This window comes from Neolamprologus brichardi, chromosome 17 (assembly GCF_056152115.1).
Source record: "Neolamprologus brichardi isolate AB-2024 chromosome 17, ASM5615211v1, whole genome shotgun sequence".
In the NCBI taxonomy this organism is placed as follows: Eukaryota; Metazoa; Chordata; class Actinopteri; order Cichliformes; family Cichlidae; genus Neolamprologus; species Neolamprologus brichardi.
The window spans coordinates 29,376,842-29,391,781 of NC_142120.1; the positions used below are offsets into that span (position 1 = coordinate 29,376,842).

At 40.6% G+C, this 14,940-nt stretch overlaps 1 protein-coding gene across 1 annotated transcript; it reads right to left on the minus strand.

Annotated features, from left to right (window-relative positions):
* Positions 1-1,036: 1,036 nt before the first annotated feature.
* On the minus strand, positions 1,037-14,433 carry LOC148097975 (uncharacterized). The gene is made up of 3 exons (XM_087831089.1): positions 10,854-14,433; positions 9,107-9,191; positions 1,037-1,832 (listed from the first exon to the last, which is right to left on the minus strand). The coding sequence occupies exons 1-3, from the start codon at positions 14,431-14,433 to the stop codon at positions 1,037-1,039; spliced, it is 4,461 nt and encodes a 1,486-aa protein (XP_087687215.1).
* Between the last annotated feature and the right edge of the window lie 507 nt (positions 14,434-14,940).

Below are 14,940 nucleotides of genomic sequence, written 5' to 3' on the forward strand. Positions count from 1 at the left end.
TTATGTCTTCATATGGACTTCGATCCATGCAAGACGTTTATGGGCCAACTCTCACTTGTTGAATGTTTGTCACAGAGAGACTGTGGGCTGTTCCATGCAGGATCTGGTTGCTAAAAAAATGAAGAGAAAGAAAATACCAATAATGTTTTTCTTATTTTCTTATCATTCAAAGTAAGTTTAAAGAATCCACAAAGCAAATTCATTGTAAATAAGAGATAATTCTATATAGTTATACCTCTTCAAGAAGTTTAATGATTGTCATTAAATCATTGCTGACCTCTCCATAGAAAGTTATCCTCATCTTCATATGTGCTAGTGCTTGCAGGGCTTTAGGATTTAAAACACTACAATTAGGAGTGAATAAAAGAACATATAATTGTGGAACTTTTAATTGATATGTAACCCTTTTCACATGTGAAAAGACAACAAAATTTACAAGTGAAAACTTCTATCAATTTGAGGTTTGCCTTTGTATTTGAGCCCTGCACTTAAAAAAAAAACAACAACAACATGTGGCCAAATTATCTATATAATATATTGTAAATGCAATTCAGTCTCCCTTTGTCACATACAAGAACAAACTTGTTGCCAGTGGCAATAGGACAACGTTTTTGTAACAATTTCATTTTAAAAATTCTCATTCAACCAATTGCTAACACAAATGCAAAGTTTAGGTTACCTACGTAACCCCAGTTCTCAGAGTAACATGCCTGAGATGTCTCACTATGGGATGCGCCTCCCTCCATATTGTAGGATGTAGGAGATGCAAATTAATGCCACAGGTGTGTCTACTAAAAATCTTGTGAGTATAAATCTCAGTTACCTCAACCTCAAGGTTAGAGTTCAGAGGTCAAGTTTTCTAAAAACCTTGTCAATCCATTAACGCGAGAAAAAGAAAATGTAGGATTTTGAAATGAATGTCATAGTTGCATCTACTAGGCTTAGGCGTACTACTGGCTGCTGCTAGTAATTTTCTAATTAATATGTATATTAATATATAAATATGCTCTCTATACTTTTTTCAAATATACTGGAATCACCTTCTGTGGCTGTTGTTTTTGTGGGTGGTGCTGAAGTTGTGATAACTGAAGTTGCTGCTGTAATGAATGTTATTGCAGTTGTATTGGTTGGTGCTGCAGTTGTGGTGGTCAGAGGTGCTGTTGTAATGAATGGTGCAGCAGTTGTGGTGGTTGGCACTGCTGCTATAGTGTTTGGAGCTGCGGTCATGTTGATTGCGGTTGGTATAGTTATTGCAGTTGTGGTGGTCGAAACTGCTGTTGTAAGGAATGTTGCAGCAGTTGTGGTGGTTGGAGTGGCTGTTGTGGTGGTTGGTGCAGCAGTTGTGGTGGTTGGAGCTGCAGTAGTGGTGGTTGGAGCTGCAGTAGTGGTGGTTGGAGCTGCTGTTGTAAGGAATGGTGCAGCAGTTGTGGTGGTTGGAGCTGCTGTTGTAAGGTATGGTGCAGCAGTTGTGGTGGTTGGAGCTGCTGTTGTAAGGTATGGTGCAGCAGTTGTGGTGGTTGGAGCTGCTGTTGTAACGAATGGTGCAGCAGTTGTGGTGGTTGGAGCTGCAGTTGTGGTGGTTGGAGCTGCTGTTGTAAGGAATGGTGCAGCAGTTGTGGTGGTTGGAGCTGCAGTTGTGGTGGTTGGAGCTGCTGTTGTAAGGAATGGCGCAGCAGTTGTGGTGGTTGGTGCTGCTGCTATAGTGTTTGGAGCTGTGGTCATGTTGATTGCAGTTGGTATCGTTATTGTAGTTGTGGTGGTCGGAACTGCTGTTGTAAGGAATGGTGCAGCAGTTGTGGTGGTTGGAGCTGCAGTTGTGATGGTTGGAGCTGCTGTTTTGGTGGACGGAGGTGTTGTTGTAATAAATGGTACTGCAGTTGTGGTGGTTGGTGCCGCGGTCATGTTATTTGATGTTGCTGTAGTTCTTGTTGGTGCTGCTGATGTGGTAGTCGCAGCTGCATTAGTTGTTGTTGGAGGTGCAGTTGTGCTGGTTGATGCTCCACTTGTGCTTTGTGCTGTTGTCATGACTGTTGATACAGTTTTGAAGATCACTATTAAGCAGTTTGACTTTCCAACCCTTACATGATTATTTATTGTATCATTTGCACTTTGCCTACAAGTTTTTCTTGTACTGTAGATATGCATTTTGTTAGTATATAACAGTGTTAAATATTTTCTGCTATAGTGTTTGTAGCAACGGTCATGTTGATTATGGTTGGTATAGTTATTGCACTTGTGGTGGTCGGAATTGCTGTTGTATGGAATGTAAAAGAAACTTTTAAAAGATAGCAGTATCTAAAATGGAAAATAAAGTGCAGTTCAATTTGAAAGAGCTGTGTTTTTTATTTTTTGAATATTTATTCTCGCTCATTATTAATCCAAAATTATTTCTTATCAAATTAATCGATGGAATAATTGATTGAATACTTGATTACTAAAATACTTGATTACTAAATTACTGATGTGGAACAAAAAAAAACACAGTTCAGTAAAATTTTGGTCCTGTTTAGAGTAAAATGGAATAAATATGGAATTCATCGGGACATTAGTTGGAATTTTTTTTAATGAGAATATTAGTTATTTTTGGGGGTTGCACTGAAAGCATGCAAATATCTAGAAACATTTATTTACTTTAAAATAAATATAATTTAGTTATTAGTATCCCACATTGTAATAAATACTTACTCTGTGCTGCATGAAAACTTCCAAGCAGTATTATCCAGCAAATAATTTTTCTTTCCATGGTGGTTGTAGTTACTTGTCACTGCTCTCAGAGTAGACTGTTTTTAGGTGTGATTGTGCATTGTACTTAGATCATGAAATGCTCGGCCCTCCACTATTCAAAGGGAGAGTTAAACAATTATTATCAGAGACTAGTTTCATTTATATTGAAACAACTAAGCATGTGCATGGGAAAATACATGTATTTGTAATGTACAACAAGTAATTTTTTGTTTTTTGTTATTAATAGTAAAATGCACCACACTTTAGAAACATCAGCATCCTTTCACTTTGCAGCATTACAAGGTGACAGTCCAGTGTTTAACAGTTAATGTCACTACAATCTCTAAAAGTTTAACTTAGTTTAGTGTATCTGGTAGTGTCTCATTTGTAATGTCTTCATGATCTTAATAAGTAAAATTCTCATTCTCATTGTAGGCTGTGAATGGAAGCACTATGTAGGAGTACATCACTTAGTGTATATGAGTCATAGGCAAAGGGTTGTATTTGAATTTAACAAAGACACAATTAGTAACACAAAACATAGAATATAAATTGTGAATTGTAGATTAGATTTAAGAAATGCCAACAGTTTGTGTACATAAAGTCAAATTAGTTGTTTTATTTTGACCTTACTGCTGGTGGGTATAAAATGAAACTGAAAGTACGCAGCTAAAGCTAATTCCTAAACCCAGAATTTTGAAAGCACAACTGGATTAACGTGCTAGTGCTGTCAGCCAACGAAAATGCCATTGAAGTTAGCAACTAAAGCTATTCATGTGGCAGTCAAACAGGTTTTTCATTGTGTGCTGGAGTTTCTCCCTTCATAATAATTTTTACTCAAATAGAAAGTTTGTTACAATCAACTTTGTTAATTCTATCTGTTTTCTTTAATTTATAGCTACATTCATTCCGTGATGTGACAAGTGTGTTCAGTTGGTGAACAGTGTAGACTGCATGCAGACCAGTTTAGCACCCAGACTCTTCAACTACAAACAATGATCAAATCACCTCAACTATACTTATCTAACTAACCTACTCTGAGTTAGTGCTGATTTTGTTCTCATCTTTGGTAAGGAGAGGTCGGAGGAAGGATGACCACAACTGGATCAGAAGATGCACTTATCCCCATGTACTGTGTTGATTACAATCACAGAACAGGAAAGCAGCATCCCCTGGGCATTCAGTGAAAGTACAATGTAAATCTTTCTGAGTTAACCATCTAACATGGCAAAAATGAGCAGAGAAGACAATGAAAAACATGCAACCAATTTGCAGGTTCAGAGGTCAGGCTGGGTCAGTCCGTCTAGTGTCTCTGCTGGAACTTTCAATGTCTTGAGTCCAAGCTTCAGAACTGCTGATTTCACAGAAGACAAAAGGGAAGAGAAAGCTTTTTTCCACATACATGATTTAAAACAGAGTTTAAACCTTAAACTCTTCTCTTCCTTGAATCTTTCCCGTGGACCACTGGAACCCCTGGCTTTCCCCCCACCTATGTTCTGAACCTGGTGTTTTTGTGTAAATAAAAGAACTTTTAATTTGTGATTCTAGTCTGTGCCTGAGTCTGATCCACTTGCCGTAACAATTCAAGTAATAGACTGTATGTCATGGTTACATCATATCGTAAATAGGTTAAAATAAATAAGAAGCCATACTGGCTCGGACGTCACCCGGATTAACAAGGTCCACGTCAGGTGTTGAGGAACCAAGGCACCCTGATGAGAAGTGGACTACTGGAACAAGATGGGGAAGAATTCCAGAAGACCTTGGACAACCAAACTGTCGTGAAACACATCAAGGATAGCTTTGCTGAACCCATTCCAGAGGATGTCAAGCAAAATACTATTGTTTATTGATACTGTGTGTATTCGTGTAATGAGTGTTACAAAATGAAGAAGCGAAAGATATAAATCATTATTATTTAAAACATATGAAATACACCAGTAGCGTTTTAAGGTCTGTGATACACTGAACAGAAGATGTAATGTTAAAGGTGACGACCCTGGCACAAGCAGTGATGAATAAAATGATACTGGCACCAAGTGGATTGCCGGGAGTGTTGGTAAAAGGTGAAGAGCAAAGCAAGGAAGTGATGGGAGCAGCATTTGTGATCAAGCCTACATGGCAAGAAGTGATTACATCCCTACCATGAGTGTTAATGATGAAGATTACTCTTCATATTTAACTCTAATGGCATCTCTTTCTGGCAGTTCTTCAGATGATAAGCATTTCAATCAAGCTATTATTGTGAGCTTGGAGAGTCACATGTGAGCAGCAAACCCACAGAATTTAAATTTGATTATAGCTTTCCAGAAATGTCAAATCAACATAAAACTTTGGCTTTAAACTTCTGTGATGAGTATGACACATAAATTGCATTAACTTGTTATCCATGGCCGGTTTCTCAAATTCTGTAACATGATTATGTGGCTGATGTATTTAATTTTGTGTTTTATTTTCCGTTTTTAGTGCAGAAAAAGTGCCAGTTCAACAGATACTGCTGGAGCAAAATCAGCAAAAAAACAGACAAAAAACAAACAAAAAACAAATTTAATATAAATCACGCTGCTGTGCAGAAGGGAGCCTTGCATGTTTCCAAAGGATATCTTATGATCACAACTTGATGATCTGTATACAATTCTCAGGTAAAATAGGCAAAAATGAGGAAGATGTTGATTTAGGTGGATGATCTTTTCATCTATCTCATCTAGGAACAGAAGAGCTGCTGAGCAGATGGTTGTTACCTTCTGGAGAGATTTTTTTCCAGGATGCAGAAAATAATTGGCAATTTAGTTTACAATAAACACATTTCTGTAATTTATATATTACATAACATACTTGTATAACGGTGACTACACAGCTTCCATTGCTCCTTAAGTATCCTCTCAGTTTTAATAACATTTTTACATAGTTCCTTGAGACTGTTGAAAGATGAAACGCATGAGTTACTAAAGTCAAAGGAAGAAGCAATTGTGTTGACGGGCATCTTTTGTCACTGGGAGGTTGAGGATCAGACGGCTTGAAGTTGCCTGCTACCACTAACGTTCTGAAGTTTCAATTGTCTTTATTTGCAAATCATTCTCTATAAACAAACACAATGAACTTAGACATTGTGTCTGCATTTTGTGTCCATTCAGGAAAACACATTGGCAATTTATTTAGGCCAAATGAGATAATATAAAGATACCTTAAAGCATATTGTTTTCATTTTCTGTTTTGCAGAATAAGAAGGACTTTCCAAATTACGGAAGATATTGGCCTTTGCAACAAGAGCAACTATGGTGCCACCTACTGACTTTTCCCCAGCACCATCCATTGAGCTATTCATAGAGGAGATGACTGCTTTTCTACAGTAGTTTCCCTCTTGGCGACACGTTTGTTAACTGCATTAGGTTGCCAGCACTTTGTAACCTGAATACCCAGAGTGAACCTCTCATAAGTTATACTAAACGGGAGGTTTTGTAGGAGTTACTCACACGTATAGGCATTAGTTCATTTTTATTCAAATTTATCATATATCAAAAGAAGGATGGATTTTTCTTGACCATTCTCTCCAGACTGCAGTGATCCCTGATGCTTGTGACAGAAACTTTCTCAGAGTTTCTCTGCACACAGTGTGTTGTACATCCTCCAAATTTTAGTTATTCTTTAAAGTAAAATACAAAGGAATGCTTTCAAATTCTGTCTTGCCAATGAACTGGAAAGGTGACCTGAGAACAACAGAATCACTCATAATAACATGTTCTGCCAGTAATATCTGCCAGACAATTGATTTTCTCGATTTGAGGGACAGTATTCATGCACTTGGTATGCTTCACTCACTTTTCTTTGTCTATATAAGCAAGAAGCCAGCTTTACAGTTTTTGGTTACCAGGCTTGTCAGAGTGACCTCTGCTTCTCGAGCTGAAGAACTGATAACGCCTCTTACAAATCTGTGACAGATCAAATTTCCTGGTTTGAGATTTCTATTATACTTTGCAAGTTGACACTCACACCAAGAGCACATTTCCAATTCTCACATTTATGTAAAATACAAGCAAAAGTGTGGAATTACAAAGCTGGTTGTAATTTAATCTTCTTTTTTACTCAGAAATTCTTTTCTTGACTTGTAAATTGATGTCTTGCTTTATTTCAAGATATGTGAAGAGGTAGTATGACAGTTCAGTCATACTGCTGCTTCACATTATGTTAAACCAAATACATCCTTGAATTGTTGTCTTTATTCAGTCACTTTTGACTTCTGTCCATGCAATGCTTTTATGGGCCAACTCTCACTTGTTGAATATTTGTCACAGAGAGACTGTGGGCTGTTCCATTCAGGATCTGGTTGCTAAAAAACTAAAAAGAGAGAAAACACAAAGACTAAACATCTAAATATTTACTTCAGTTTCAAAAGCAAGTTTAAATAATCCACAAAGAAAACAAATTTTAAATATATTATATGAATATAATAATAGAATTTTATAGGCATACCTCTTTAATAAGTTTAATGATGGTTGCATTGCTGACCTCTCCGTAGGTAGTTATCCTCATCTTCATATGTGCCAGTGCTTGCAGGGCATTAGAGTTTGAAAACATTGCATTTAGAAGTCAATAATAAAATAATATAAAGAATATACATTTTTATAAATGCAATTCAGTCTCACTTTGTGACACACTTCTGGTTCTTTTAGAACAATATGATTAAAAACTTTATGTTACTTGCATAACCTCAGTTCTCAGAGTAGCATAAGTGAGACGTCTCACTATGGGATGCACCTCCCTGTGTTTTCCTCACAAACATTTGTCTCATTCCACCAATTCTAACTAGCTGGTGAGTGGAACGACCTTAGCAGAACAACACACCTTAAGTAGCTTGTGTACTGTAAGCCTGGTTACCAATATAACAGTAATACAACAGAAAGATAGACCTTGCAGAAAAAGAAGGTTGCCATCTCCAGTTCATGCAAATGCATATGTGCACTGGTGTTAATATCATCTTCACATAACAATGCAAATTATGATGATTAAAAATATTTTAAATAAAGTTAAAATAGAAAAACAGCCTGCTGCTGATTTTTAAAAACACACCCATGTTACCTGGTGATATTCACAGTTTAATTGCCTGCTCAGTTATATGTATGATTTCCTCAGACAGCTGGCCTGCTTCTGTTTACCATAGAGCACTTGGAGATGATCAGTGACTTTAAATGGAGCTCCAGGTTTGGAAGGGGGGGGGGGGGGGTGTGGGGGGCAGCGGCTGCATTATAGTCACCAGTTTATTTTTTTCAAAAGAAGAAAAAGGGGGCAGGGAGAATGTTTTTAAGGTAAGAGATCAGATGATGCAAACACCCTAGGCACATAGGCTGGGTTGGGTTTTAGCAAAGTGAGTGCACAAGGGTATGAATGTCAATTGATGACTATCAAGTTAATGATTTGTTTTTCACAGAAACCATCATTTGTAATTATTAGCACTTTAAACTGTGACTATCCTCCTGAGAGGATCTTTTCATGTATGTCCTCTGTGGTTGACACACAAATCACAAAAAATACCCCCAAAAAGATACTTTTTCCCCCTCTGTTCTCAGAAGTGTATCACCAGTTAATATAGGTGTGCTTTCTAAATCAGCAGCAGATGTTAAACAGACAAAGTGACCAAGATGTATGCGGGAAAACCTTTACAGCTTTACCTGCTCGGTGTTGTTAGAAGAAAAAAAAGCCCGCTTGTTATTTATGTCACACAAATACGGGTATGAGTCCAGCCAGAGGGCTGTTTTACTATTTTAACTTTATTAAAAATATGTCTAATCAATATAATTTGCAATGTTTTCTGAAATTAATATCAATACCTATGCAAGAATGAATATGCATGAACTGGAGATGGTGACAGTCTTTTTTGCAACGTCTTTCTTCTGGTCAAATCATGTGATATGCACACAGAAATTGATACATTTGGAACATGAAGACTGGAATATATGAGCAAAGCCAGTTAATGAATTATCCAGTTCAACAAGAACATTGTTTTCCTTTCTTTAAAGAGGCAGGAACTGTTTATTATTTTTCTTTGTCATAATTCTTTTGCTGTAAATGATTTGTTTTCTTCATGCTCTTTTGTGCAGCCCATGTTTTTTCATCAAAAGAGCTGTCTGCATGTCAGACAAGGCCTGGGCTAACCCCAGTGCTTTCTCTCTTTGAATGTGTGATGGCTGCAGATAACATTCACACACACAATATCGGATGGCAAGCCTGGCCCATCAGACTCAAACCGGAAGACTCTACAGCAACTGGATCAGGATCAGCAAACTGATATTGCTCATAAAAAGACACATAATCTATCTCTGATGGGTTTGATAGCAACACCATCATTCCCATAGATTTACCTATGGTTTGGACGGCACAGTGCTACGCATGGAGGCAAATATCAGTAAACTCGGTGATTTCTTCCCACAGATTCCAGTCAGGTTTGGATGCCATGTCCTTGGATAGCTCTGCTAGGTAAGCAGCGAACATGAAGTAAACACATTAATGCCCTTACCACTACAGCTGCCACTTCATAGTGACTTTCAGTTACGGCAGTCTGAAAGTGGTCTGCCTCTGACATGAGTGTGGTAGCTATAGATTGAGGTAGGCTGGAACTAACATCTTTCTTTGGACATGTGAAGTAAGCAGTGCTTCTCCATGTTTCTCAGTCCCCCTCAAAATCCAGGGAAAAAGCTCCTTGTATTGGGCTACTGCCATAAGACTGTCCTTCCATGAGACTGTCACCTCTTAAAACAACTTCAGCAAAACTGGGATTAGCTGTTTTGCTGCCCTGGTGGCTTGGGGCATTTTTTCCCCTCATAACATGATGTAGTGGATATGATGGCCCACAAAATATCAGTCTGGTTATTCTGAATATCCATTCTGTGAGTAGGGGAGGCTAATTGATATGTTATCTCCACAAACACACAGTCGAGAATCTCCATTTGCTATGTTGTGAGATAGCAAACGGTTGAATTTATATTCACTGACTGAAATGCTAACAGTGAGAATAGTGTATGTTAATTGCATTGCTAACTATACCCGAAAAGGACAACGTTGTTGGCTGGCCTGCTAAACTGTACAAATAAACAATCTCACTTGAGGTTGTGTGGTACAGTGTCTTACTCTGAGTTATATACTCAGGATGACACAACAAAAAAGAGGCAGCTAGCAGCTGGAAATAGAAATTAGCTAAACACTTCTGTCTATGGACAGTTAAGCTAGCTAGCCAGGTCATTAGCAGGTTGAGATATGCCCCTAAGGGAGAAGATGTGTTTGAATAATGACTACGTAATAGTGCAAATTATTTGGGTGGTAGGTCTGCCCAATGTGGTCATTGCAATTACTAGCCAATCAGAACAGGTAGTATGGGATAAATACTTCTAAGGAATATACAGGGAGGCGCATCCCATTGTTATGTACTGTGTAACGCAGGCAAAGTAAGGACACAAAATGCAGACATACAGGCAAAACTAACCTTAAATGCAGCTTTATTGCTGAATTACCAAACATGGTAACCAAGGAATTCACAAGGTAACTATTCTGAGCTATACCGAGTTATACTAAGTAAATGGCAGATGAGCTTAATTGTTTTAGTTAGTGCACATCCTGAGATATCCACAGTTTATATTAAATAAAAGACTGTTTTCAAAATGGTTGGCTGTAAATAATAGCTCATAATAGATAATAGCGAAAATCAAGGTTTCTCAATCAAGAGACTGGTATTTAAAGTCCTTAGCATTTCAAATCATTGGGGAGAGTCTGCCTTCAAGTTATAAAAAGAAAGCAAATGCTACTGTTACTAAAAAAAGAATTATCTGTGATGATGCTCCCCTTGTCACACCAACTCTGTAAAATGTATTAAAAATTTGACCAAAACATTATGGATCGAAATTCTAATAATGATAATAATGTATACTTTATTGATCCCCGTGGGGAAATTCATCTCTGCATTTAACCCATTCACTTTGTGTAGTATGTTAGACATTTATTTAACAAGCATGGTGTTAACACACATTAGGATCTATTCAGCCATACGGTATCTGTTTAAGTCTCAGTGTCATTATCATATACACTGTGAGAAAAATATATAGCATATTATGCTATATATTTTTCCAAGAAATTAGACTCACCATTCACTGTTGTAATGGTTGATGGTGCTGTTGTAGTGCTTGGTGGTGTTGTTGTAGTGGTGGTTGAAGGTGCTGTTGTAGTGGTTGGTGGTGTTGTTGTTGTTGTCGGAGGTGCTGTTGTAGCAGTTGTTGGAGTTGTTGTAATGGTGGTTGGTGTTGTTGTAGTGGTCGGTGGTGTTGTTGTGGTTGGTGGTGGTGTTGTAGTGGTTGGTGGTGTTGTTATAGTGGTGGTTGGTGGTGGTGTTGTAGTGGTTGGTGGTGTTGTTGTAGTGGTGGTTGGAGGTGCTGTTGTAGTGGTTGGTGGTGGTGTTGTAGTGGTTGGTGGTGTTGTTGTAATGGTGGTTGGAGGTGCTGTTGTAGTGGTTGGTGGTGTTGTTATAGTGGTGGTTGGTAATGTTGTAGTGGTTGGTGTTGTTGTAGTGGTTGGTGGAGCTGTTGTCGTGGTTGTTGTAATGGTGGTTGGTGTTGTTGTAGTGGTTGGTGGTGTTGTTGTGGCTGGCGGTGCTGTTGTATTGGTTGTTGGTGTTGTTATAGTGGTGGTTGGTAATGTTGTAGTGGTTGGGGGTGTTGATGTGGCTGGAGGTGCTGTTGTAGTGGTCAGAGGTGCTGTGGTAGTGGTTAGTGTTGTCGGTGTTGTCGTCAAAGGTGCTGTTGCAGTGGGTGGTGTTGTCATTGTCGTGGTCGGAGGTTCTGTTGTAGTGGTCGGTGGTGGTGTAGCGGTTGGTGTTGTTGTTGTAGTGGTTGGTGGTGTTGTTGTAGTGGTGGTTGTTGTGGTGGTTGAAGGTGCTGTTGTAGTTGTTGTTGGTGTTGTTGTAACGGTGGTTGGTGTTGTTGTAGTGGTTGGTGGTGTTGTTGTGGCTGGAGGTGCTGTTGTAGATGTTAGTGTTGTCGGTGTTGTCGTCGAAGGTGCTGTTGTAGTGGTTGGTGGTATTGTAGTGGTTGGTGGTGTTGTTGTAGTGGTTGGTGTTGTTGTAGTGGTGGTTAAAGGTGCTGTTGTAGTGGTTGGTGTTGTTGTAGTGGTTGGTGTTGTTGTTGTAGTGGTTGTTGGTGTTGTTGTAGTGGTGGTTGGAGGTGCTGTTGTAGTGGTTGGTGGTGGTGTTGTAGTGGTTGGTGGTGTTGTTGTAATGGTGGTTGGAGGTGCTGTTGTAGTGGTCAGAGGTGCTGTGGTAGTGGTTAGTGTTGTCGGTGTTGTCGTCAAAGGTGCTGTTGCAGTGGGTGGTGTTGTCATTGTCGTGGTCGGAGGTTCTGTTGTAGTGGTCGGTGGTGGTGTAGCGGTTGGTGTTGTTGTTGTGGTGGTTGAAGGTGCTGTTGTAGTTGTTGTTGGTGTTGTTGTAACGGTGGTTGGTGTTGTTGTAGTGGTTGGTGGTGTTGTTGTGGCTGGAGGTGCTGTTGTAGATGTTAGAGTTGTCGGTGTTGTCGTCGAAGGTGCTGTTGTAGTGGTTGGTGGTATTGTAGTGGTTGGTGGTGTTGTTGTAGTGGTGGTTGGAGGCGCTGTTGTAGTGGTTGGTGTTGTTGTAGTGGTGGTTAAAGGTGCTGTTGTAGTGGTTGGTGTTGTTGTAGTGGTTGGTGGTGTTGTTGTAGTGGTGGTTGTAGTGGTTGTTGGAGGTAATGTTGTAGTGGTTGTTGGTGTTGTTGTAATGGTGGTTGGTGTTGTTGTAGTGGTTGGTGTTGTTGTTGTGGCTGGAGGTGTTGTTGTAGTGGTGGTTGGGGGTGCTGTTGTAATGGTTAGTGATGTCGTTGTCGTGGTCGAAGGTGCTGTTGTAGTGGTTGGAGGTGCTGTTGTAGTGGTTGTTGGTGCTGTTGTTGTGGTCAGAGACACTGTTGTGGTAGTTGGTTCTGCCGTTGTGGTGGTCGGTGATGCTGTTGTAGTGCTCGTTGGTGCTTTTGTGGTGGTTGGAGGGGCTGTTGTAGTGGTTGGTGTTGTGAGTGTGGTTGTTGGTGGTGCTGTTGTAGTGGTCGGAGGTGCTGTTGCGGTGGTTGGAGATGCCGTTGCAGTGGTTGGTGGAGCTGTTGTCGTGGTCAGAGGTGCTGTTGTAGTGGTTGGTGGTGTCGTGGCGGTTGGAGGTGGTGTTGTCGTGGTTGGTGTTGTGAGTGTGGTTGTCGGTGGTGCTGTTGTAGTGGTTATTGGTGCTGTTGTGCTGGTCATAGGTGCTGTTGTGGTAGTTTGTGCTGTGGTTGTGGTGGTCAGTGGTGCTGTTGTTGTGCTTGTTGGTGGTGCTGTTGTGGTGGCCGGAGCTGCTGTTGTAGTGGTTGGTGTTGTGAGTGTGGTTGTCAGTGGTGCTGTTGTAGTGGTTGGTGGAGCTGTTGTGGTGGTTGGAGGTGCTGTTGTAGTTGGTGGTGGTGTCGTGGTGGTTGGAGCTGCTGTTGTAGTGGTTGGTGTTGTGAATGTGGCTGTCGGTGGTGCTGTTGTAGTGGTTGGAGGTACAGTTGTAGTGGTTGGTGGTGTTGTTGTGGCTGGAGGTGTTGTTGTAGTGGTGGTTGGGGGTGCTGTTGTAATGGTTAGTGATGTCGTTGTCGTGGTCGAAGGTGCTGTTGTAGTGGTTGGAGGTGCTGTTGTAGTGGTTGTTGGTGCTGTTGTTGTGGTCAGAGACACTGTTGTGGTAGTTGGTTCTGCCGTTGTGGTGGTCGGTGATGCTGTTGTAGTGCTCGTTGGTGCTTTTGTGGTGGTTGGAGGGGCTGTTGTAGTGGTTGGTGTTGTGAGTGTGGTTGTTGGTGGTGCTGTTGTAGTGGTCGGAGGTGCTGTTGCGGTGGTTGGAGATGCCGTTGCAGTGGTTGGTGGAGCTGTTGTCGTGGTCAGAGGTGCTGTTGTAGTGGTTGGTGGTGTCGTGGCGGTTGGAGGTGGTGTTGTCGTGGTTGGTGTTGTGAGTGTGGTTGTCGGTGGTGCTGTTGTAGTGGTTATTGGTGCTGTTGTGCTGGTCATAGGTGCTGTTGTGGTAGTTTGTGCTGTGGTTGTGGTGGTCAGTGGTGCTGTTGTTGTGCTTGTTGGTGGTGCTGTTGTGGTGGCCGGAGCTGCTGTTGTAGTGGTTGGTGTTGTGAGTGTGGTTGTCAGTGGTGCTGTTGTAGTGGTTGGTGGAGCTGTTGTGGTGGTTGGAGGTGCTGTTGTAGTTGGTGGTGGTGTCGTGGTGGTTGGAGCTGCTGTTGTAGTGGTTGGTGTTGTGAATGTGGCTGTCGGTGGTGCTGTTGTAGTGGTTGGAGGTACAGTTGTAGTGGTTGGTGGTGTTGTTGTGCTGGTCATAGGTCCTGTTGTGGTAGTTGGTGCTTTGGTTGTAGTGGTTGGTGGTGCTGTTGTTGTGGTGAGAGGCCCTGTGTTTGTAGTTGATGGTGTTGTTGTGGTGGTCAGAGGTGATGTTGTAGTGCTTGGTGGTGGAGTTGTAGTAGTTGGTGGTGCTGTTGTGGTGGTCAGTGGTGCTGTTGTGGTGGTTTGTGGGGCTGTTGTGGTGGTTGGTAGTTCTGTTGTCATAGTTGGAGGTGTTGTTGTGGATGTCGGATGTCCACTTGCAGTTGTTGTTGGTGTCGTTGTGGTGTTCGTTGCTCCTGTTGTAGTGGTGGTTTCTGGCGTTGTGCTTTGTGCTTTCGTCATGACTGTTGATGCAAAAGTTTATTCTTGTTTTAAATAGTTTTGAAGACCGCCATAAATTAGTTTGACTTCCCAGCCCTAACATAAACTTTTACTTATCACTACAGTTTTCATGTTGTACTGTGCGTACTATAGCAGAGTAAAGCAGTGGAACCGCTTTACTTATTATCCCTTTCATGCATTAATTCTGACAACCTCCATATATGTATATTAAGGATTGTACATACATATAAAACATATTTTACTGTAAAAACTGTGGTTGGAACCATACTGAATCTAACTAGATAAACATAAATACACACACACACACACACACACATATATGTGTATATATATATATATATATATATATATATATATACAGTATATATATATATGAAGAGAGAGAGAGTATGCATAGTATGCCGTTGGGACTGGATCACCGAAGGCTCGTGGCACCCCACAGTCAGGAAGCAGTTCCTCCAAAACATGTGTGGGCTTACACACGTTTCTTTTTCTCCTGCTCACCTT